The sequence below is a fragment of the Aquarana catesbeiana genome, linkage group LG08 (genome assembly GCF_042186555.1).
Source record: "Aquarana catesbeiana isolate 2022-GZ linkage group LG08, ASM4218655v1, whole genome shotgun sequence".
NCBI lineage: Eukaryota > Metazoa > Chordata > Amphibia > Anura > Ranidae > Aquarana > Aquarana catesbeiana.
Window position 1 is genome coordinate 250,854,270 of NC_133331.1, and position 24,232 is coordinate 250,878,501.

Below are 24,232 nucleotides of genomic sequence, written 5' to 3' on the forward strand. Positions count from 1 at the left end.
TTTTGCACACCAAACCAACTGGTGTAGAGCAAACTAAGGTGGCGAATGAACCAGTGCGGATCATTACAGCCTTTGGGTCCCAGTGGAACACAGTTCGCTCTATACTTGAGAAACATTGGGGGATCCTGACTAATGCCCCCGAACTCAATAAAATAGTTAGCTCCTCCCCGAAGCTTGTTGCCCTTAGAGCCCGTAGTCTGGGTGACATGTTGATTCAATCAGAATTCGTCAGGGAGCCAAGCCATACCTGGCTGTCAGAGTACCCCCGTTCCCTGGGCATGTTTCCCTGTAATAAATGTCAAGTCTGTCCCTTTGTCCACAGAACCTCCAACTTCACTGATGCTCTGGGAATAAAAACCCTTGAGATTCGTGATCTCATTAATTGCTTAACATCATGAGTGATCTATGTAATTATCTGTCCCTGCCCTAAGATATACGTAGGGAAAACAAAGAGGTCATTAAAGATACGCATAGTCGAACACCTACGTGAAATTGACGCTAAGGGAAAGATCCCAGAGAAACCTTTGGCTAAACACTTCTTTCTGTGCCATGGCGGAAGTTCTGATGGCCTTACTGTAAAAGGGATTTATGCCCTAAAACTACCCTACAGACGAGGTGACTTCGACCACATACTTCTCCAAAAAGAGAAGTGGTGGGTATACAAGCTGATGTCCCTAGTACCGGTGGGGTTGAATACGGAGCTAAACCTACAGGTATTTTTGGAGACCTAGTTGGTTGATTGAATTTATTATTGCCTTTTAAACATCATTATCACCTCTGTCTAGTGTCCTACCCCTTGCTTCTGATTTAAAGGCATGGGGCATGCAACAATTAATCCAATTTGACTCCATAACATATACCACGCCATAGCACTTTTGCCAAATACTTGTGGAGACTCTTACTGTGATGTGCTTACAATGAAAATGTATATACATCTGATGTATATCCCTTGTGGATAGAAATAGTGCTTAACCTGTATCTAGTTAACAATTATTATCTTTTATGGGCACCTGCTGCACTTCCATTTGAAACACCTGGACACAGTCGGTGCCCAAATGCTTCTGCATGCCACCCAAGCGTCTTTACTATTCCCTTCTCCTATGAATTTTCCTTCTCCTTTTTCCTCACACTTTTCACCCCTAAATGCCCTTATCCATCTAAATATCATTATGTAAATAAAATGAAAACCAGCACAATTTTCTTACGTGATAACACCCTATTTAAGTTTACGATTGTTAATGATTATTTACGATGAAGTGAACTATACTTAGTAATCGGCCAGGCGGACAGCTGACTTCCTTTAAACAGGACTCTGCCCCTTTTACCTATTACAATTTAATTGGCGGCCACCACCAGCCAGTTTACCATAAGAAGGGGGTGTGGGGGCCTAGCCAATGAACGTCCGAGAAGAAGCTATGTCATTGGTCACGGCGAAACGCGTTGACGTCACAACACTGCCTGGTCCGCGAACACCTGAGGCTCAGAGGAGCGTACACATGAGAGGCGAGGACAGGGACAGGGCGCTCAGATCCATCTATATCTACACAGGTAAACATGGCTAAATCAACTTGTACTGACTAAAGGGATCTACTTACGTGCTAGTTGCTGTTCCAAGGGAGACTTCTACATGAGTGACAGCTTCCCCTCCCCACACTGTAATACACTACAGGAGCGACAAGAGACTCACAGCGCTCGGGACCTGTGGATGCAGCTCGTGAATGGAGCAGTAATGTAATGACATACGGTCACTATACCAGCTTGATATGTCTGAACCTTGTGAGCAACTTCACCGATTATGACAGTGTTACAATTTTTGATTACAAATACTTATTCATCTATTACACAGGAATTTCGTAATGAAGTGCTAATGGCCATTTGGTCCATGGACATTAATCCCCAAATTTACTTATTGGGAAAAGGTCTGATCTACTAGTTAATCATCTCAATATACAATAGCGATTTTCAGACAGCAAATTACCCCAAGGAGACCTTCCTACTACCCAAAATAGAGCTTATTACTGGACTGATCGAACCTCCCAAGTTACCACAGTTGGAACCAACAAGCACCAATCATAGAGTTAATGAGCCTATATTATCTAGATAACTCATGTCCAGCCCTGGGGTCTTCTAATTAGATTGGCACATGCACCTTCTCTCCTTTTCCTCTCCACTCCTCCATTGCTTCAGCCCTTAGCAGACCCCCCAAATTCCCTAATAAGGCTCAATTTGGAACACAGACCAAACATATGGCCTCAATTGTGTCCTGAGGTCACTAAGGACTGAAGCAATAAGCCCGGACCTGGTTAGCTGTACACTTTGTTTAATGTTTGTCCTGTCTGTTTGTCTTTGTCCGCGAGAGTTTGGCCAATTCTTTATCGCAACCCATCACTGCACTGCTTAAGTCTAAAGTGTATTTTAATGTTTAATATATGAATAAATTGTTATACTTTTACTTAATCAGTATCCTTGATTACTCTGTTGCTAGAAGTAACCCCTTTGAGGCCCATCTATAACGGGCCTATTCCCTTCCCCAATTCCCCTTTTTTGGTACCTAATAGCTAATGGTTACAGCAACAGAACCGTAACAGGTACAGGGTACAGTACCGGCCATTTGAATTCCGTGACCAGGTACAGATGATAACTCGTGGGTCCCATTCCCCTCCTCCTTCCCCTATACCCTGTTGTGATCGGAAAATTCTATATCCTGCTCTCAAACTTTGTGTGTTGGAAATTCCAGTGGAAAAAGTCTGATGGAGGCCACACATGATCGGAATTTCTGACAACACAATCCGATCGCACTTTTTCCATCGGAAAATCTGACCGTGTGTAAAGGGCATTAGAGACAGTAGTCTGCAGAGGTTGAGCCACAGGAGGAGGAGCAACAGTCTGCATGGAGATGCAGGAGGAGATTAATACTAAATTCTATATGCACATTAAATCTTCTGGCTCTAACTTTATTCAGAGTGTACTCAAATCCTTAAATATGATGGCAAAGACTTCTATGGGTATCCCATATTCCTATCCAAGCTGTACCCCCCAAAAAAACAACAAAAACAAAGCTCGCAAAAGACTGTTCATTGTCTCTGGAAGTGATGTATGAAGTCTGGCAGTGGGGTGATTTCGCGGATTGTTAATAGCTGCAACACCATGGCTACATAAAGAAAAAAGGGAACTCCTAGCGTAAAACCATTAACACCTTTTACTCAATAAAACAACCCAATCCACTTACACAATATGAACTTGCTACAGTGCAAATATGTTTTACCAGCTCGATTTGACTGCATCCTCTGATCGCGAGCTGTGGGTGTCAGTGGGAGGAGTAAATATTGTGTAAGTGGATTGGCTGGTAAAATATATTTGTGCTGTAGCAAGTTTATATTGTGTATGTGGATTGGGTTGTTTTATCAAATGTACTAATTACCTTTTTTACAGTTTTTTGAACACTTTCTTTATGAATATATGAACACGTTTGTTGTATGGTTGGTTGTCACACATTATATGTAATAGTGATTTACACTGTCTGCACAAAAAAATAGTAGTTCTTGATTACAGGGATAATCATCATATGCGCATTAGTGTAGCCAAACCAGGTGCCATGGCTATGTGTGCTGTACAAAGCAGCTGTTCTTGATAGCGACCTGGTGGGTTGTGACCCCACAGCTGTGTTGTTGGAGAGCAGGCTGAGCTCTGATGCATGCTCTCTTTCTCTCGCTCCTACTGCTGCACAGGGATCCAGCGTGTGTGTCTGCTCCCTCCTCCCATCTCTGTCCGGGCGGTAGCAGTGTTACATAGGTAAGAGAACAGAGTGCAGCACTGCTCCTTCACCCTCCCTGCTCCCTCAGGATTGCTCCCTCACCCTTATGGATGAAGTATTGCAAGAGATTAGGGAAAATATAGTGCGGAGGGGCAGTAGTGCAATGAAAATAATGGAGCTGCAGTTAGTAACGGCCACAATTCCTTTCAACACCTTGTTGAATCTATGCCACAAAAAATTAAGGCAGTTTTGAAGGCAAAAGGGGGTCCAAACCGGTACTAACAAGGTGTACCTAATAAAGTGGCTGGTGAGTGTATATATACAGTATATAGTGAATACAATTGCTACACAAGTCATATTGTAATTGAATGCTATTAAAAATGATCTTTCCTTTTCAATCTGCAGTGCAGTAATTTTCTGTAAAATGCAATGCAATATGGCTACCTGGAGGTGGTCTGTATATTGATGGTGTACAGATCACCCCTAGAAAATCATGTCCTGCTCGTGTGATTGGCTCTCTGATTTTCCCAGGTGTCTGCACTATGATACAAGTCAGACGTTGGGCATCCCCTGCAACAAAAATTGCATTATTGGTGTAATACCCCCAAAGGGAAATCACATCTAAAGGGATACTGACCATACCACTTACCTCATTAGAACCCCGCAGGTGCAGCAGCTGATTGATAATTATAAAATCACTCCCATAAAGACAGACAAACAAACAGCTATTTCTTCAGAATTAAAAAAAAGGTAGGAATCTGCACCAAAGTTACCTACTTGACTGCCTGCCTGCAATGCACTGTGGGCGTATGTCTGCTGTAGGCAAAGGAACATACTGTTACGTTGCTGCCTACTTCTGGGTTTAGGGCACATGTGCCCCCCCCCCCGCCCAGCTCCAATGATTCACAGCCAGGACATGCTGATCGGCTGTTTACATTCACAGTCCAGAGCTCTGTGTTGACATTCAACACAGAGTTCTGTACACAAGAAACGATCTCTGTGTTTTTCATCTCTGCAAAACAGGGATGAGAAACTTGGAGATCATTAGTAAAAAGCAGCACACTTTACACACATTACACATACATGACAAAAGATGAAAAACATAAATATATAACTGTGTATTTTACACTATTGGAGTCTCCATTTCTCCTTCTATTTTCCTTGTCAAAAGAAGTTTATTGAGTATACAATGTTATAAAGATACATAAAGCAAGTTTACAAGGATCTATAAAGTAAGCTCATTGTTTTACAGTAGGGTTTATATAGGTAAATATCATGAAATTTCAAATATTAAACATTGGGTTCACGTAAACCTAAATTAAAGATATATATCATTTCCTTAGTTACTTTTGTAGGTATTTAAATGATTTATACCTACTATACATATTGTTTACAAGTAGAGTGTATATAGGTCAAATAAATTCTGATAATGAGCTTTAATCGTAAGGTGGAGAAAAGGAAAGAGAAAGAAGAAAAAGGGTTGAAAGGTAGAGGTATGGTCCACAAGGTTGTACCGCTCGTCAGTTTATTATTCTTTTTAGTTCTCTTTGAAGCCTTAGAATGGGTGTCTCTGTAAGTCATTTAATCTGTTACCATGGCAACAGGACAGAGTCATTGAAGTTTGACAGGAACTGTTGTTTTATCCAAGGATGCCAAAGTTTTTCAAATTTTGGAATTTGATTTTGATCGATGGCTACCATCTTAGCATGGGACATTGTATTATTCATTCTGTGAATTGTTTCTGCTAGTACCAATGTAGGAGATTTCCATGCCTTGGCCACTGTTTGTTTTGCAGCCGTTATTAGTTGGATCATAAGTTTGAATTGAGAGAGTGTTAACCATTCCGGTTTTAGATTAAGCAAAGTTAAATATGGATCTGGTTGTATTATTTTTTTAAATATGTTAGATGCAATCACGAAGACTTCCTTCCAGAAGGTTTGGATTACTGGGCACGTCCACCATATGTGTAAATATGTGCCTATTTCTGGGCATCCTCGAAAACAAAGAGCTGAGGTATTAGGTGAATATTTTGCCACTCTAGCGGGTACAAGGTACCAGCGAGTTAGGACTTTATAATTTGTCTCCAGTGCTAAAATGTTGGGTGAAGATGACTTAGATGTGAGCCATATGTTAGACCAGTCCGTGTCTTCTAAAGTTCGTCCCAGGTCCTCCTCCCACCTCTGAACGTAAGAGGGTCTATTAAGATTTGCTACTCCATATAATTGATTATAAAGTGATGAAATTGTACCTTTAGCAAATGGATCTTTTGTACAGATTGATTCAAAAATGGATAATTGGGATAATGGTGTATCCCCCTTTAGGAATGGTGTATAGAAATTTTTGATTTGGAGATATCTAAATATCTCAGAGTTTGGTAGATCATATTTTTCTCTAAGCGATGGGAATGAAAGGAATGATTTAGATGCTATGAAGTCATTTAGTGTCTGAATGCCTGATGTTGTCCAAGCTTTAAAAGAATTTGGGTAGATCCATGCCGGATAAAAGGCCGGATTTCTGATAAAAGAAAGGAGAGGATTGTGTGGAGATTGTAACTGATATTTGGTTTTTAGTTTATCCCAGAGAGATAAGAAGTGTTTAGTTATGGGATTATGAATTTTAAAGCGGTCTTTAGGATCAAGCCATAATAAATTTGATATTAATAGAGGGTCATTTTCTGAAGCCTCTATAAATACCCATAATGGGATTTCCTGTTTTGCATGGTATTTGGACAGACTGGCCAAATGTGCTGCTCTGTAGTAGTTAGTAAAATTAGGGTATCCCAGGCCTCCTTTATTTTTGGGAAGATGTAGTGTGTGTATAGGTATACGTGGTTTAGAAGAGCCCCATATAAACGAAGTTGCTCTTTTTTGTACTATTCTCAAAAAATAGGAAGGAATTGGAATAGGGAGGACTCTGAATAGATAAAGCAATTTGGGTAGAATAGTCATTTTGATTGCATTAATCTTCCCTATCCAGGATAAAGGAAGTTGCGACCATTGTTTTATTAGATTTGTGATCTGTCTTAATACAGGAGGATAATTGGTTGAGAATAAGTCAGAATGAGATGCTGTTAAATGAATTCCAAGATATGGGATTGATTTTTCTGCCCATGTGAATGGGAGTGCAGCCCTAGCCGGGATCAATTCCATGTTTGTGAGTGAAATATTAAGCACTAGGCATTTCTTAGGATTAATCATAAGGCCGGATAGGGCTGCAAATCCATCAAGAGCTGGTATTAAGTTAGGACCAGAGACCTGTGGTGATGATAGAAAAAGTAATATATCGTCTGCAAATATACATAATTTGTGTGTAATACCTCCTACTTCAATGCCAGTTATAGTTTGGTTTGTTCTGATGTATTGGGCCATGGGTTCGAGTATAAGGGCAAATAATAAGGGAGATAATGGGCAACCCTGTCGGGTACCTCTTTCGATATTAAAGGCTTCAGATTTGTATCCAGCATATTTTATATAGGCTTTGGGTTTATTATATAATGCTTTGATCCATGTTAAAAAGTGGGGTCCAAAACCCCATTTTTGTAATGAATATTGCATATATTGCCAGGATACTGTGTCAAATGCCCTCTTAATATCGAGAGACAGAAAACATAAAGGGATTTTCCGTTTTTTAGCAATATGTGCCAATAACACTGCCCTGCGTATATTATCGCCTGCCTGTCTATTTGGCATGAAGCCTACTTGATCTCTATGTATTAATTTTCCTATAATGCTATTGAGGCGTTTTGCTATTATTTTTGCTAATAATTTAATATCGAGGTTTAACAGAGAGATAGGCCGATAATTCACACAGGAAGTATCATCAGAAAGGGGTTTTGGGATCATACAAACAATTGCCATTAGTGTTTCTTGCCGAAAAGAATGTCCATCTAGAAGTTTGTTAAAAGTTTCAGTGAGAATGGGAGAGAGTATTTTTGAGAATGTTTTATAGTATAAAGCCGAGTAGCCGTCTGGGCCTGGTCTTTTATTAAGTTTTAGGTCTTTTATGGCGTTAGCAACTTCATCTATAGTTATAGGCTCATCCAAACTGCTTTTTTGATTTTGAGATAACTCAGGTAAGGTTATTTTTGAGAAGAAGGATTCAGCCTCTGTAGGATTAAATTCATTGTTTGTCTTGTATAAAGTTGCGAGATGTGAGTGAAATTTATGGACTATTTTAACTGGATTACAAGTGTAAACATTTTTTGATAATTTCAAACGTATTGGTTTGAAAGATTTGTTAGTTGAATTTAATGCCCGAGCCAAATATGTACCTGGTTTGTTTGTATTCATGTAGAAATTGTGTTTGGAGCGTTCGAGGGATTTATCAACTGACTCCGTGAGAAATAGATCGTATTCCAATCTAGATTTTTCCAGATGAGATTTTGTACTCTGAGATGGATTATCTTGGAATGATATGTAGGCTGCATTAAAATTATGTTCTAGTTTTTTTGCTAGATTTTTGCGTTCCCGTTTAAATAGTGCCATTTGTCTTTGTATTGTACCACGCAAGACAGGCTTATGAGCTTCCCACAGTGTTATTGGGGAGATGTCTGTTGTATTATTAATTGATATGTATTCCTTTAAAGCTTGTTCAATGGCCATCTGATGTAGTGGGTGTTTGAGCATTATGTCCGGTAAGTACCACGTTGGGTCATGCGCTTTTGGTATGGCTGAGGCTATAGTAGTGTATACTGCATTATGGTCAGACCACGGAATCGGAATTATATCTGATGCAATAATTTCTGGTATCATTCCTATTGTTAGAAAAATATGATCTATTCTGGTGAAGGTTTGATGAGGGTGCGAGAAATAAGTGAATTTCTTTTTTATTGGGTTACTTTCTCTCCATGAATCTACCAGATTGTATTTGGAAAGAAGTTGAGAAAAAGGTAATCTAGAGGTTATTTTGGATGGTGTAAAAGGTGATTTATCTAGAAATGGGAGGAGGACCTGGTTCGAATCCCCACACATTATCACTGTTCCTATTTTGTGTGTATTAATCACTTGTAATATATGTGAGAGGAATGGTGTAGGTTGTTTGTTAGGAGCGTAGTAGGAAATCACCGTGATTGCTGTATCCATTATATAACCCATGAGTATCAAGTATCTACCTTCTGGGTCTTTAATTTCTGATGATAAGGTGAATGGTGTGGATCGGTGAAATGCAATTAGAGTTCCCCTTTGCTTGGTACAGGCAGAAGCCGTGTAAATTTGTTGATAAAAAGGAGAAATATATTTTGGAGTAGAATCTTTGGTGAAGTGTGTTTCTTGGAGGCATACTATGTGAGCCTTCTTGTTATGGAAAGTACGGAAGGCTTTGGTCCTTTTTTGAGGGACATTTATTCCCTGAACATTCAGGGAAAGTATATTCAGTGGTGCCATGGCAATAGATCAAATAGTTTTGACTTACTTTTTGTTATGCAGAGCTGACTGCGCAGATCAACCTGTGTGGACTGAAGAGATGAATAGATAGAAAAGAAACCAGTGAATTCTGGAGTAAAGAGTAAACAAAAAACATACGAGATTAGATGATACATTGTATAAATTATTTTTTGCAAGTAATCACAATTTACCCGTGAAAGAGAATAAATATCTCTCTCAGGGGAATAAGTGCCTTCGTCACACTCCCACATAATATGGTTGGGAGAATGAGGAGGGCTAATGGGGGTACACGGATCTTCCGCTTACAGGAGAGAAGTGCTATGTCAAAAGACATCAAAATGATGTTTCATTAATTGGAGTGCAGAATATAGTTTTTGTTGAAATTATTTATTCCAGGCTGGTTGTATATGGTTAGTCTTGCCCTAGGCTAAATAATTCAGTTAGAAAGGTACTGTTAATAACTTTGGTATTGATGAAGATAGTTTGAATTATTTTGGGATTTTAACCCTTTTAGAGTAAACAATTACATATTTTATTCATACGTAACTGTTTAGATATGTTAACTCATAAAATTGAGGTTGTATTGCTTCAGATTAGAATAAACAAAAACATAATTCTAGGAACTAGTTAGATAATAATATATTTGTTTTAAGAAAAGAAAGAAAAAGCTTCCATTACTTCTGGATTATTGAACATATTTGTCCTAAAAAGTAATAAATCTATTGTTATTACCTGATAATATATAACTGAACAAGAATTTCCTTATTTCACTTATATATTCTAAGGCTATATGAATCAGAAGTAATAAGAAATATAACTGGAATGTAACATGATCCCACACAGTGTGTGACTATCAGAATGCAGTTACATTCAGTTATAAATATAGGTTTTTTTATAGAGAACCATCTCTTAGTATAATAAATGAAAAGATATCAGGAATTAGGATGTCAGTCCATTGAATCTTCTTGGTCCATGGATGATGTGGCATAACGGCCTCTTTTGTGAGAATGGTGATTCCCATTTTGTTCTGAAATTTTCTGGGTGCTGCCTGAAGGTAAAGATGACGCCATTCTTCTGCGTGTGGGAGTGTTGCTGCTTGTGGGTTCTGTCAGATTTAATTTTAAAAGGGTTTGTTGTAGTTCATCTGCTGATCTGCTTCTGTAAATTGTACCTTGGTAGTTAAATCTGACTGAAAAGGGGAAGCCCCATTGATACATAATGTTGTGGCGTTGCAGTTCCATTAGTTGGGGTTTCATGGATCGTCTTTTAGTTATAGTAAGTTGGGATAGGTCAGCAAAAATTTGATAATTGTGTCCTTGAAAATTAAGTTCCCTTTTTTCTCTTGCAGCAATTAGTATTTGTACTTTCGTTCTGTAATAATGAAATTTTGTGATTATATCACGTGGGGGTCCATCTTTCTTTTTGGCTGTGAGGGCTCTGTGTACTCTGTCCAGTTCTAAACGTTCAATAGGGATATCTGGCTTTAGTTCTTGTAATAGAGCAGTAATAGTAGATTGCAGGTCTGTCACAGTTTCAGGTATTCCCCTTATGCGTAAGTTTGAACGTCTGGCTCTATTTTCGTAATCTTCGAGCTTAGTTTGAAGTATTAAATTCTCTTTTTTTAATTGTTCCAATTCTGTTATATTTTCTTGGGTTGTAATTTCAATTTCATCCATTTTTATTTCTAAGGCTGCGGTGCGGTTTCCCAGCTCTCTTATTTCTTTGGTTAGGCTTTTTGTTATTTGGTCTGAGGTTTGTTTTAAAGCCTTATGAAGCATATTTTCAAATTGTAATAATATTACTGGGGATACTGAGGAGGCTTGTGGAGAAGTTTGTGAGAGGATTTGTTCTGTATCTGACTCAAATGGAGAGTCTTGCTGTGACATTTTCTGTCTGTGAGAGCGCCCTGATGCTGTATCTTGTGAGGTGACTGGAGCTGCTTCAGCTGCAGTGAGTGCCTGTGAGCTCTTTGTGAGGTGATTTTTATTTCTGCCACGGTTTCCTCCCAGTACCATATTTCCTGCCCAAACTTTCACAGTTTGTTCCCTGGGGCAAAAAGGTTCAAATGGATACCTTTTGAGCCTGCAGGCTCCGCTTTGTCCTTCTCTTTTCTCCTCAGCGGTGTGGAGCTCTAACAATGCATGTCTGCTCTGCTAGGCTCCGCCTCCTGCCCCCTCTTCTCCTTCTATTTTCTACATGTGGAGTCAAATCTGGGCATGTGAACTGAGTGTGGAGTTTTACAGCAGCTGTTCAATTTAATCTTTGAGCTTGTTTTCCAAACAGGAGAATGAATAGCAACATCATCTGGTGAGCTTGTTTCTTATCGGGATCTCCCATTCATCACTCTGGGGGAGGAATTGGTGTCATCATATACACATATTGCTTTTGCACACTTCAATAAGGGTTGTCTTTTTTTGGTGTGGATTTATAAGACTATTTCACTATTCTTATCTGTATACATTGTTTCATTGTATATTTATATACATACATACATACATTTTTTTATTATTAAGGACATTATTTGTCTTTTATGGACACATTTAAGAGCACTACTGTGTATTATATATACACGGTTATGTATTTATGTTTTTGTCATGTTTATGTTATTTAAGTAGCAGCACTATTTTTGGGAATTTTTTAATTCTAAAGCGCATTGTTTTTATTTTTACACATAGTTAGGTACATATTTAACCCTTTGATCGCCCTAGCCAATGTCATTAGCACAGTGATAGTGTGATAGTATATTATGTTATCATTGATCACTGTATGATCACTGGTGATGTCAGTGGCAGTTATTCAGTTACCCCCAGTGTCAGTTAGTGTCAGATTGACCACCGCATTATCATAGTCCTGTTTTAAGTCACAGATCGCTGCCATTGGTAGTACTGTATATATAAAAAAAAAAAAAATGAAAAAAAGCTCTATTTGTGTAAAAAAATTATATAAATTTTTTTTTGGGTACAGTGTTGCCTGACCACGCAATTACCAGTTAAAATAGCGCAGTACTGAATAGCAAAAATTGACCTGGTCATGAAGGGGGTAAAATCTTCTGGAGCTGAAGTGGTTAAAATACCTGCAATGTACATAGATCACCCAGACAGGAATGTTTTTTCCCCAACAAAAGTGGAGTTACTCTTTAAGAAAGATGTCTTGCTTTTTTGATTCTTTTAGTATCTTGATCAAGTGTTTTGTTTTTTGTTTTTTATTTAGGGTATGTTGTGTGTTTTTTCATTGTATATTAAATATTTCTTTTTTATAATAGTAACTTTCTAGGCTTTACCATCTGGTAATTGTATTCTATAAACTTTTTATTATGGTAAATGTGGAGTTTTTTCACTTGAATGTTTCTTGATGTGGCCAAACTGGACCTAACCCATGCTGAAATGTATTTTAGCCATATGAGGTCAGGTACTTGTGCATGTGTCTACCCCTACCACCATTTGCTCTCAGGAGGGTAGCCATTAAAACTGCCTACAATCTGAAACAAGACCTTACCAACTCTTTAGGCAGACTTAAACTACCAGCTCCTAAGGGGCCCCTTGATTTCTCGCTCCCTTAAGACCCCGAGTTGTTACATAGTTACAAAGTAGGTGAGGTTGAAAAAAGACACAAGTCCATCCTATGTGTGGGGTTACATTCAGTATTACATTGTATTTGTAGTTTCTTAAAAAAAAACTATCGATGCCCCCCGCTGAAAGCACCGCCCGTGGAGGGGAATTCCACATCCTTGCCGCTCTTACAGCAAAGAACCCTCTACATAGTTTAAGGTTAAACCTCTTTTCTTCTAATTTTAATGAGTGGCCACGAGTCTTGTTAAATTCCCTTCTGCGAAAAAGTTTTATCCCTATTGTGGGGTCACCAGTATGGTATTTGTATATTGAAATCATATCCCCTCTCAAGCGTCTCTTCTCCAGAGAGAATGAGTTCAGTGCTCGCAACCTTTCCTCATAACTAATATCCTCTAGACCCTCTATTAGCTTTTTAGAGTCTTGCAGGAGAATTATCGATTTATCTCTGGAATTAATCCCCTTTTTAATGCATGCTAATATTCTGTTTGCTTTGTTAGCAGCAGCTTGGCATTGCATGCCATTGCTGAGCCTATCATCTACTAGGACCCCCAGGTCCTTTTCCATCCTAGATTCCCCCAGAGGTTCTCCCCCCATTGTATAGATTGCATTCATATTTTTGCCACCCAAATGCATTATTTTACATTTTTCTACATTGAACCTCATTTGCCATGTAGTTGCCCACCCCATTAATTTGTTCAGATCTTTTTGCAAGGTTTCCACATCCTGCGGAGAAGTTAATGCCCTGCTTAGCTTAGTATCGTCCACAAATACAGAGATTGAACTGTTTACCCCATCCTCCAGGTCGTTTATGAACAAATTAAATAGGATTGATACCAGCACAGAACCCTGGTGGACCCCACTACCCACCCCTGACCATTCCGAGTACTCCCCATTTATCACCATCCTCTGAACTCGCCCTTGTAGCCAGTTTTCAATCCATGTATTCACCCTATGGTCCATGCCAAGGGACCTTATTTTGTACAGTAAACGTTTATGGGGAACTGTGTCAAATGCTTTTGCAAAATCCAGATACACCACTTCTACGGGCCTTCCTTTATCTAGATGGCAACTCACCTCCTCATAGAAGATTAATAGATTGGTTTGGCAAGAACAATTCTTCATGAATCCATACTGATTACTGCTAATGATGTCGTTCTCATTACTAAAATCTTGTATATAGTCCCTTATCATCCCCTCCAAGAGTTTAAATACTATTGATGTTAGGCTAACTGGTCTATAATTCCCAGGGATGTATTTTGGGCCCTTTTTAAATATTGGTGCTACATTGGCTTTTCTCCACTCAGTTGGTACCATTCCACTCAGTAGACTGTCAGTAAAAATTAGGAACAATGGTCTGGCAATTGCTTGATTGAGTTCCCTAAGTACCCTCGGGTGCAAGCCATCTTGTCCCGGTGATTTATTAATGTTAAGTTTCCCAAGTCTAATTTTAATTCTGTCCTCTGTTAACCATGGAGGTGCTTCCTGTGATGTGTCATGAGGATAAACACTGCAGTTTTGGTTACTGAAGCCCCCTGATTCCCTTGTAAAGACTGAGGAGAAGAATAAATTCAATACCTTCGGCATCTCCCCATCCTTTGTAAGCAGATGTCCTTCCTCATTCTTTATGTCCTCCCTTTTTTACTGTTTACATTCTTTGGATTTTTTTTGCTCTCCTCTGCTATGTGTCTTTCATGTTCTATCTTAGCCGTCCTTATTGCACCCTTACATTTCTTATTGCATTCTTTATAAAGCCTGAATGCTGATGATGCATTTTACATTGGAGTTAAGCCATCCAGGACTTTTGTGCACTCTTTTAACCACTTCAATACAGGGCACTTATACACCTTCCTGCCCAGACCAATTTTCAGCTTTCAGTGCTGTCGCAGTTTGAATGACAATTGTGCGGTCATCCATCACTGTACCCAAACTAATTTTTTATCATTTTGTTCCCACAAATAGAGCTTTCTTTTGGTGGTATTTGATCACCTCCTGCGGATTTTATTTTTTGCTAAACAAATAAAAAAAGACCGAAAATTTTGAAAAAAATAAGTTTTGCTTTTGTTTCTGTGTTTTGTAAATAAGTATGTTTTCTCTTTCACTGATGAGCACTGATAAGGCGGCACTGACAAGGCGGCACTGACAAGGCGGCACTGACAAGGCGGCACCGATGAGCAGGCACTGACGATAGGCACTGATATGCAGCACTGATGGGCATTGATAGGCGGCACTGATGGGCACTCATGAGTGGCACTGATAGGCGACACTGATGGGCACTGAAAGGCTGCAAAGATGGGTTTTTATGGGTGGCACTGATAGGCGGTACTGATGGGCACTGATGGGCATTGATACACGGCACTGATACGCGGCACTGATATGAGGCACTGATGGGAATCACTGATGGCAGTGGTAGGCATTGTGAGTGGGCACTGATTGGCAGCTGCCTGGGCATTGATTGGCAGCTTCCTGGGTACAGATTAGTATTTCCCTGGGGTTCTAGGGGGGCCATGCCTGGTGGTCCAGTGTGGTGGCCATCCTGGTGGTCCTGGGTGGCATGATGGTGGTCCTGGGTGGGATCCGAGGGGGGGCTGTGCTGATAAACAATCAGCACAGACCCCCTCTGTCAGGAAAGCAGCCGATCGGCTCTCCTCTACTCGCGTCTGTCAGACGCGAGTGAGGAAAAGCCGATCACCGGCTCTTCCTATTTACATCGTGATCAGCCGTGATTGGACATGGCTGTTCACGTGGTAAAGAGTCTCCATCAGAGACTCTTTACCTAGATCGGAGTTGTGGTGTGTTAGACTGACACACCACAACAACGATCGCCTCGATGCCCGCCCCCGGGGGCGCGCAGTGGCTTAATACCCTGAGGACGTCATACAACGCCCATTCAGGATATTGAAACCACTTTGCCGCCGTCATTCTGCTATATGGCGGGCAGCAAGTGGTTAAATTTATTACCCAATGGGATGCATTGGCTAATGCCCTTATTTAATATGCTCTTAAAGCAAACCCATCTCTACTCCGTGTTCTTTGTTCCTAAGATTTTATCCCAATTTATGCCTTCTAGCAAGGCTCGTAGTTTAGGGAAGCTGGCTCTTTTGAAATTCTGTGTCTTTGTATTCCCCTTATGTTTCCTATTTGTGTGATTTATACTGAAGCCAATTGACCTGTGATCGCTGTTACCTAAATTGCCTGTATTTCCACCTTCATGATCAGGTCTGTATTGTTGGTAATCAGTAGATCCAGTAACGCTTTATTTCTAGTTGGTGCATCTACCATCTGACCCATAATATTGTCCTGCAAGACATTCAGGAACTGGCAAGCCTTAGATGAATGCGCGGTTCCCTCCGCCCAGTCTATGTCTGGATAGTTAAAATCCCCCATTATGATAACACTTCCCATCCTTGCTGCTAATCCAAATTGTGATAGGAGATCTGTCTCACCTTCCTCCCTCAGGATAGGGGGCCTATAGCATACTCCCAGTATTATTTTCCCCTTAGCTTCATCCCTTTGCGAGCTCCACCCATAAGGATTCCACCTCCTCCCTAGCTCTCTTAGTGATGTCATCTCTCACATTCCCTTGTACATTATTCTTGATATATAGGCATACCCCTCCCCCTTTTTTACCCTCTCTATCCTTGCGATAAAGGGTATACCCTTGAATGTTTGCCAGCCAATCATGAGAGCTGTTGAACCAGGTCTCTGAAATTCCCACAAAATACAAATCCTCCTCGTACAACAGTATCTCTAATTCGGTCATCTTGTCCACCAGGCTCCTGGCATTGGTGTAGTTTAGACTGGTCGCATATTATCCTCTTATTTGGTGTTCCGAGATTGCAACTAGGACTTTCTACTATACTTACCTTGAGTTTATGTGCTTTGGTCAACCTACCACTAATGCCCCCAATACTACCCTCTGAAATATGTTCCGCGCTGACTATCTCTACCTCTGGACCCTCCCCCCATCGCATAGTTTAAAAACTCCTCTAACTTTTTGGCCATCTTCATTCCCAGTTGATCTGCACCCTCCTCATTTAGGTGCAGTCCATCCCTTCTATAGTACCGGTTATCGAATGAGAAGTCAGACCAGTCCTCCAGGAACCCAAACCCCTCCTTACTACACCAGCTCTTCAGCCACTTGTTTACTTCCCTAATCTCCCTCTGCCTTTCTGGTGTGGCTCGATGTACCGGTAGTATTCCTGAGAATACTACCTTGGAGGTCCATTTCCTCAATTTAGCTCCTACAGTACCTGCCCGCAAGAATGTGTTTCCAGCACGATCCCATCATGCTGGTTCTCGGTGACAGGGTACTGTACATCTCGCGCTGGCTGCAATAGGAAGAACACATTTTCCTATTGCAGCGAGTGTGAGAAACAGTTCCCCTCCAAGAGCATACCAGGTCCTTAGGTCTGGTATGGATTTTAAGGGGAACCGTGACCCCCGCCCCTTATGACGTCACAGTCCCATCATGCCCTATGCCTATATAAGTCGTTGTGCACCGCGCACACGGCATTACAGTGGGAGACAGCGTTGTGTCAACATCGGAAGAAGAGAAGAGGGAAGAAGACGACGGAGAAGACCGGGCCAACGCTAGCAAAAGAGTGGCAAAAGAGCAGAAGATAGCGAAGGAGCCAGGCAGAAGAACCAGAGAGCGGGAGAAGAGGCCGGAGAGGAGTCGGAAGAGACCCACAGAGCTGCCTAATAAATTACTTTAAAAACCTGTCTAGTGTGTTTTTTTTATTGACACCTTTTTCCCCCAGGTGAATGGGTAGGGGTACGATGTACCCCCATACTCATTCACATAGGGTGGAGGGCTGGGATCTGGGGGCCCCCTTATTAAAGGGAGCTCCCTTATTCCAATAAGGCCCCTGCCCGCAGATCCCGACAACCAAAGGCCAGGGTTGTCGGGAAGAGGCCCTTGTCCTCATCAACATGGGGAAAAGGTGCTTTGGGGCATAGGGGCGCAGGGCACCCCCATTCCCCAAAGAAGCCACTCCCCCATGTTGAGGGCATATGGCCCAGGCTGCATGCTCGGATAAGGGTCTGGTATGGATTTTGGGGGGACCCCCATGCCTTTTTTTGGCGTAGGTGGTTCCCCTTAGGACCCATACCAGACCTAAGGGCCTGGTATGCTCCTGGAGGGGAACCCATGCCAGTTTATTTAAAATTTGGCGTGGAGTTCCCCCTCATGATTTATACCAAACACATGTCAGCAATGCTTGTCGCTCATTGGGAGAGGAAAAAACACATTTTCCCGTGACGGGGCTCGCAGGTTTCAATCTCGCCGATAACATCGGCGAGATTGACACAATATAGCGATATAGCGGTCACCTACTGTAAGTCCCTAAAATTGTTCTTTAGGATACTCCATCTGCCTCTGACTTTGTCATTGGTGCCAACATGCACCATGACAGCTGGGTCTTCCCCAGCCCCTCCCAGTAATCTGTCCACCAGATCCGTGATGTGCCGAACCTGAACGTCCAGTAGACAACATACTGTTCGGCGCTTCAGGTCTTTGTTACAGATTGGCCTCTCTGTCCTTCTAAGAATTGAGTAATCTACTACCAGAATCTGTCTTTCCTTTCCCTTCGCTTCCCCCCACTCTCACTTATTCCCCCGGTGGCTAGGAGAGTTCCCTCAGCTCCAGCAGTGCTGGTCCCTGACTGGTTTCACCAATGTCACTCAATGGAGCGTACTTATTGGGATGCTCCAGCCTTGGATCGGCCTCCTGTGTATTTTGGGCCCTTTTTAAGTATTGGTGCTACATTGGCTTTTCTCCAATCAGCTGGTACCATTCCAGTCAGTAGACTGTCAGTAAAAATTAGGAACAATGGTCTGGCAATTACTTGACTGAGTTCCCTAAGTACCCTCGGGTGTAAGCCATCTGATCCCGGTGATTTTTTTATGTTAAGTTTCCCAAGTCTAATTTTAATTCTGTCCTCTGTTAACCATGGAGGTGCTTCCTGTGATGTGTCATGAGGATAAACACTGCAGTTGTTAGGGGATTACTGGCCTATCCTAACTCATATGTCCCTGATATTTAGCCCTGTTCACCACTAATGCTATTATATGATCCTTTGTGATCACCACTTACATGCGTATTACTCTGCTTCTACTCCTGAGGGTTCTATTTCATATTGCCAAGTGAAAACAATAATATCACTGCGCTAACCCAGTGAAAAAACATGAAGCTGCTACACAAAAATGTGACAAGTATGCACATGGGATAGTGTAAAAATGTAGCGCTAAGAGCAAAACATAACCAAAATATATAAGTGAATAAAGTTCAATAACCAGTGGGTAGTATCCACTATAGGATGAATATAAACAACAAAAGTGATAAAGTCCCACAGTGCAATAAAATGTGAAATTCAGTGCAAGTGGAAAATCTTCTAGTGTGTGGTTCATCAATATGGAAAATCTTGAAGTAGAGAGAGATGAAATACTCTTACCAGAACTGGTGGATTCGGATGTCAGCGACAACAAATCAAACAGGCTTAGAGATCCAGACGTATAGGTGTCCTGGGAAGGGATGGAAGTCTCGGATCTCAAAGGACATCTTACGCTAGACCTGCTGCAATGATGTTCATCAGCCGGAAGGGACATGTACAGCATAAAATGAACAGCACAGATCCCAGTACTTCCGGTCTCGGCCGCGGCCGGAAGTGATGACACCTCACTCTTCCCTGACGCGTATCGTCACAGCCCACGTGACTTTATCAAAGGCATCTGATCCCGGTGATTTATTAATGTTAAGTTTCTCAAGTCTAATTTTAATTCTGTCCTCTGTTAACCATGGAGGTGCTTCCTGTGATGTGTCATGTTTATGTCATATATTTGCATAGTATACAGAGTCTGTGTGTTTAAGGCTCTCCAGTTCTGTACTTCATGTCTGTACCTATTTGTGAAAACTCAATAAAAAAAGCTGCCTGCACTACATCAAAAACTCCCACTTTAGAGCTTGAAAAAAAAAAAAAAAACAAGGAAAATGGATTGAGTCCTAAGATTTCCTAGCTCACAAAACATAAACAAAAGTAAAAAATGTGGGTATTCTATTAAGCCCCTTGACATATTTACTTACTGTTGTTAGTCTTGATTGACCGGTATGCTGGTTTAAAAGCTTGACTGTCTGTGACAGGTTTATATTGAAAACCTCTTACTGTATGCTGAGTCATTATGCCTTGACTATAGGATTCGTCAACTTACGATCCTTGAACTTTATAATAAAAGCACAACACTGCGTGACATTATTATTATTATACAGGATTTATATAGTGCCAACAGTTTGCACAGCGCTTTACAACATGGGGCAGACAGTACACTTACAATACAAATCAATACAGGAGGGATCAGAGGGCCCTGCTCGTTAGCATCTAGAAGGGAGGGTCAAGTGGAGACAAAAGGTAATAACTTTGGGGGATGAGCTGATGGGGGAAAATAAAAAAAAAAAACATACAGTTGTTAGGTGTGGGTAGGATAGGATTCTCTGAAGAGAAGGGTTTTCAGGGATCTTCTGAAAGCTAATAAAGTAGGAGATAAGCGGACAGATTGGGGTAAGGAGTTCCATAGGATTGGAGAGGCTTTGGAAAAGGCCTGGAGGCGAGCATGGGAGGAGGTGACAAGGGAGCTAGAGAGCAGGAGGTCTTGAGAGGAACGAAGAGAGCGAGTAGGTTGGTATTTAGAGACTAAGCAAGTGATGTAGCTGGGGGCGAAATTGTGGATGGCTTTGTACGTAGTTGTTAGAATTTTGAATTCTTTGGCCGAGCGGAAGCCAGTGGAGGGATTGACATAGAGGAGTGGCAGACACAGAGCGACTGGTAAGGTGGATGAGTCTGGCAGCAGCATTCATAATGGATTGAAGAGGTGATAGACTATGTAGAGGTAAGCCAATGAGAAGGGAGTTGCAGTAGTCAAGGCGAGAGATGACCAGCGAGTGAATTAAGAGCTTTGTTGTGTCATTGGTTAGACAGGGGTGTATTTTGGAGATGTTGCGGAGGTTGAGGCGGCAGGATTTGGACAGTGATTGGATGTGTTGCTTGAAGGAGAGTTCAGAGTCTAGGACTACACCTAGAACTTTGGCATGTGGGGATGGGCTTATAGTTGTGCCATCGATTTTGACAGAGAGATCAGGGGAAGAGGCATAGGGGGGAGGGAAAATTAGAAGTTCGGTTTTGGCTAGATTGAGTTTAAGGAAGTGGTGAGACATCCAGACTGATATATCTGAGAGTAAATTACTGATACATGAGGAGACAGAGGGAGTGAGCTAAGGTGTAGAGAAATAGATTTGGGTGTCATCAGCGTAGAGGTGGTATTGGAAGCCATGGGAGGCTATCAGTTGACCCAGGGAGGCAGTGTAGATTGAAAATAGTAGAGGTCCAAGAACAGAACCCTGAGGGACCCCAACAGAGAAAGGGAGAGGAGGAAGTAGAGTTATAAGAAACGCTAAAGGTGCGGTTGGATAAGTAGGAAGGGAACCAGCGAAGTGTACAGTCACGGAGACCAAAGGTGTGTAGTTTTTTGAGGAGGAGGGGGTGGTCAACCATATCAAAGGCAGCAGAAAGGTCCAGGAGTAGGAGTACAGAATAGTGTCGATTGGTTTTGGCCGTTAGTAGATCGTTTGTTAGTTTTAGGAGAGCAGTTTCTGTGGAGTGTTGAGGACGAAATCCAGACTGAAGGGGATCGAGAAGGCCATTATCAGCGAGGTGGACGCTCGGTCGGTTGTAGACCAGACGTTCGAGGAGTTTGGATAAGAAGGGGAGCAAGGAGATGGGGCGTAGGTTGTTAAGATTGGATGGGTCCAGTGAGGGCTTTTTAAGTATGGGTCTGACAAGTGCATGTTTTAGAGAGTTAGGGAAGATGCCAGAAGAGAGGGAGAGATTGAAGATGCGGGTTAGAGAGTGTAGTATAGGGCCAGAGGGTGAACGTAGCATTTGTGAGGGAACAGGATCCAGAGGGCCGGTGGTAAGGTGGACATTAGCAAGTAGTTTAGCAACTTCGTCTGTAGTGGTGGGGTTGAAAGAGGGAAGTAATGATTGTGCCTGTGGGCATGAAGTGTAAAGCGTGGAGGGTGTCGGCACAGTAGAGATCTCAGCGCGAATAGTATCAATCTTCTGTTTGAAGTGATTGGCGATCTCCTGTGCAGTGAGTTGGCGGATGGAGGCGGTGGAGGACGAAGTAGAGAGTTGAAGGTGGAGAAGAGTTGACGGGGACAGGATGATAAGTTGCTAATGAGAGTGGTAAAATAGGTCTGCTTGGCAGAGAGGAGGCTGGAGTTGTATTTTTGGAGGGCAGATTTATATTGGTAGAAATCTCTCTGGGACTTAGTCTTACGCCACAGGCGCTCCAGAGCACGACTACGTTTAAGACTTCTAGTATCATCTGTTTGCCAAGGTTGAAGGGGTCTGGGCTTGATTCTGTGTGTAGTGAGGGGGGCAAGTGAGTTCAGTGAGGCTAGAACTGAAGCGTTGTACACAGAAATGGCTAGGTTGGTGCAGGATAGGGGAGAGATTTTGTCGTAGAGGTTGTTGATGGCAGAGTAGAGAAGAGAAGGGTTGAGATGACGTAGGTTTCTGCGGGTAACTTTAAGGTGGTTGGAGGGAGAGGAGGTGAAGGAGAGGGAGAGAGTGAAACTAATAAGGTGGTGATCAGAGAGAGGGGATGGATAGTTAGAGAGGTTGCATGGAGTGCAAAGGCGAGAGAACACGAGGTCAAGGATATTGCCTTCTGAGTGAGTTGGAGCATGTATCCACTGCTTCAGGTCAAAGGAGGATGTTAGGCTGAGAAGTTTGGCAGTGGAAGGAGTGTTAGTATTAATAGGGATGTTGAAGTCCCCGAGAATGATAGTGGGGATTTCAGAAGAAAGAAAGTAGGGTAGCCAGGCAGAGAAGTCTTCAAGAAAAGTTGATATTGGTCCAGGGGGCCTGTAGATCACAGCTATCCTTAGAGAAATTGGAGAGAAAAGGCGAATACAGTGTGCTTCAAAAGAGGAGAGTGACAGAGAGGGAGGTGGCTGAAGTACCTGAAAGGTGCTATGTGGGGCTAGCAGGATTCCGACACCTCCTCCCTTACGTCCGCGGGATCTGGGGGAGTGAGTCCAGAGAAGACCACCATGGGATAGGGCCGCAGAAGATGCAGTGTCGGATTCGTGGAGCCAGGTTTCGGTAATGGCGAGTAGGTTAAATGAGTTGGCAATAAAGAGGTCATGGAGAGAGGTGAGCTTGTTGCAGACAGAGCGCGAGTTCCAAAGGGCACAAGAGAAAGGGAGTCTGGATTTGGAAAGAATAGAAATGGGAATTAAATTGTGTTGATTGCGGCGGCTGCTGCCAGGGGGTGCAGGGTGATGGGTGCATGGGGTACAGTTAAAATGATGGAGGCCCAGGGTTTGGGGATATATCTCCAGAGGTTAGGAGAAGCAAGAGGGTGAGGGAGGTAATATGGAAGTGGGATTTATATGAAGTGACATGCCCCAGGGTCTTGGAGATTTTTAGTGTATGTGGATTTAGAATTAGCAGGAGTTGGTGGGTGCAATAATAAGGACAGGAGTGAGGGTGATAGATATATATATATATATATATATATGCGCGCTGTGGGGGGGAGAAGAGGGGTGAAGGAGAGATAGTTTTAGGATGGAGGACAGAGTTGTCAAAAGCAGTGGTAGAGAAAGCATGTTCCAAGGAAAAAAAGCTAAAGGAGTAAACAAGTTCACCTGATGTCTGTGTGCTGGTTTTCAAAGTGTTTATCTTGTGTCTTTTCGCTTTGTGCCTTCGCTGAAGTGCAGAGTCAGAAGTGCATTTCACTTGTAGAAATCGCCACTTTGAGAAAGAGCCAAGTTGCAAATGTGTACCCCCTGCAAATGCTTCCCCCAAGAAAAGCTTAAATATATACTGATAGGGGTAGGGTGTGGGCAGATTTCAATCAGCAATCAAGAGGTTATAAAGCTTGGCTGGTTAATAGGGCAAAATTCTTAATTCACAAACAGACTAGCAAGAGGGCACTAAAGTTCAGAGGGCCATAATTTTGGGTAAGACAAGGGACCTAATAAAGCATTGTAATGTGGACAGGTCTACAGACAGTTAAGTAAAAATAACATACCAGCATTATTAGAGACACATAAGAAAAAAATAAAAATAAAATGATAGCAGTGTTTCAGTTTTTGGCTGGAGCTGTAGTAGTAGGAGCATACCAGAGTTAAGAGACATAGGAGACAGATTTCACTAATGCGATTCTGGCTGGAGCTGTAGTAGTAGGAGCATACCTGTGGGAGGACAAAGATGATATTTTCAGATCAGACAGTCAGATGATGAGTGATAAGTGCAGAGTCAGAAGTGCATTTCACTTGTAGAAATCGCCACTTTGAGAAAGAGCCAAGTTGCAAATGTGTACCCCCTGCAAATGCTTCCCCCAAGAAAAGCTTAAATATATACTGATAGGGGTAGGGTGTGGGCAGATTTCAATCAGCAATTAAGAGGTTATAAAGCTTGGCTGGTTAATAGGGCAAAATTCTTAATTCACAAACAGACTAGCAAGAG

The 24,232-nt window shown here is 41.9% G+C and overlaps 1 protein-coding gene across 1 annotated transcript in view; it reads right to left on the reverse strand.

Moving 5' to 3' along the window:
- The window catches only part of LOC141105346 (glutathione S-transferase P 1-like), a 93,296-nt gene extending 73,437 nt beyond the window's left edge, over nucleotides 1-19,859 (reverse strand). Inside the window, exon 1 of the mRNA XM_073595213.1 lies at nucleotides 19,786-19,859. Within this exon, the coding sequence (XP_073451314.1) occupies nucleotide 19,786 (1 nt within the window). The 5' untranslated portion in view covers nucleotides 19,787-19,859. The remainder of the gene's footprint in view (nucleotides 1-19,785) is intronic.
- Between the last annotated feature and the right edge of the window lie 4,373 nt (nucleotides 19,860-24,232).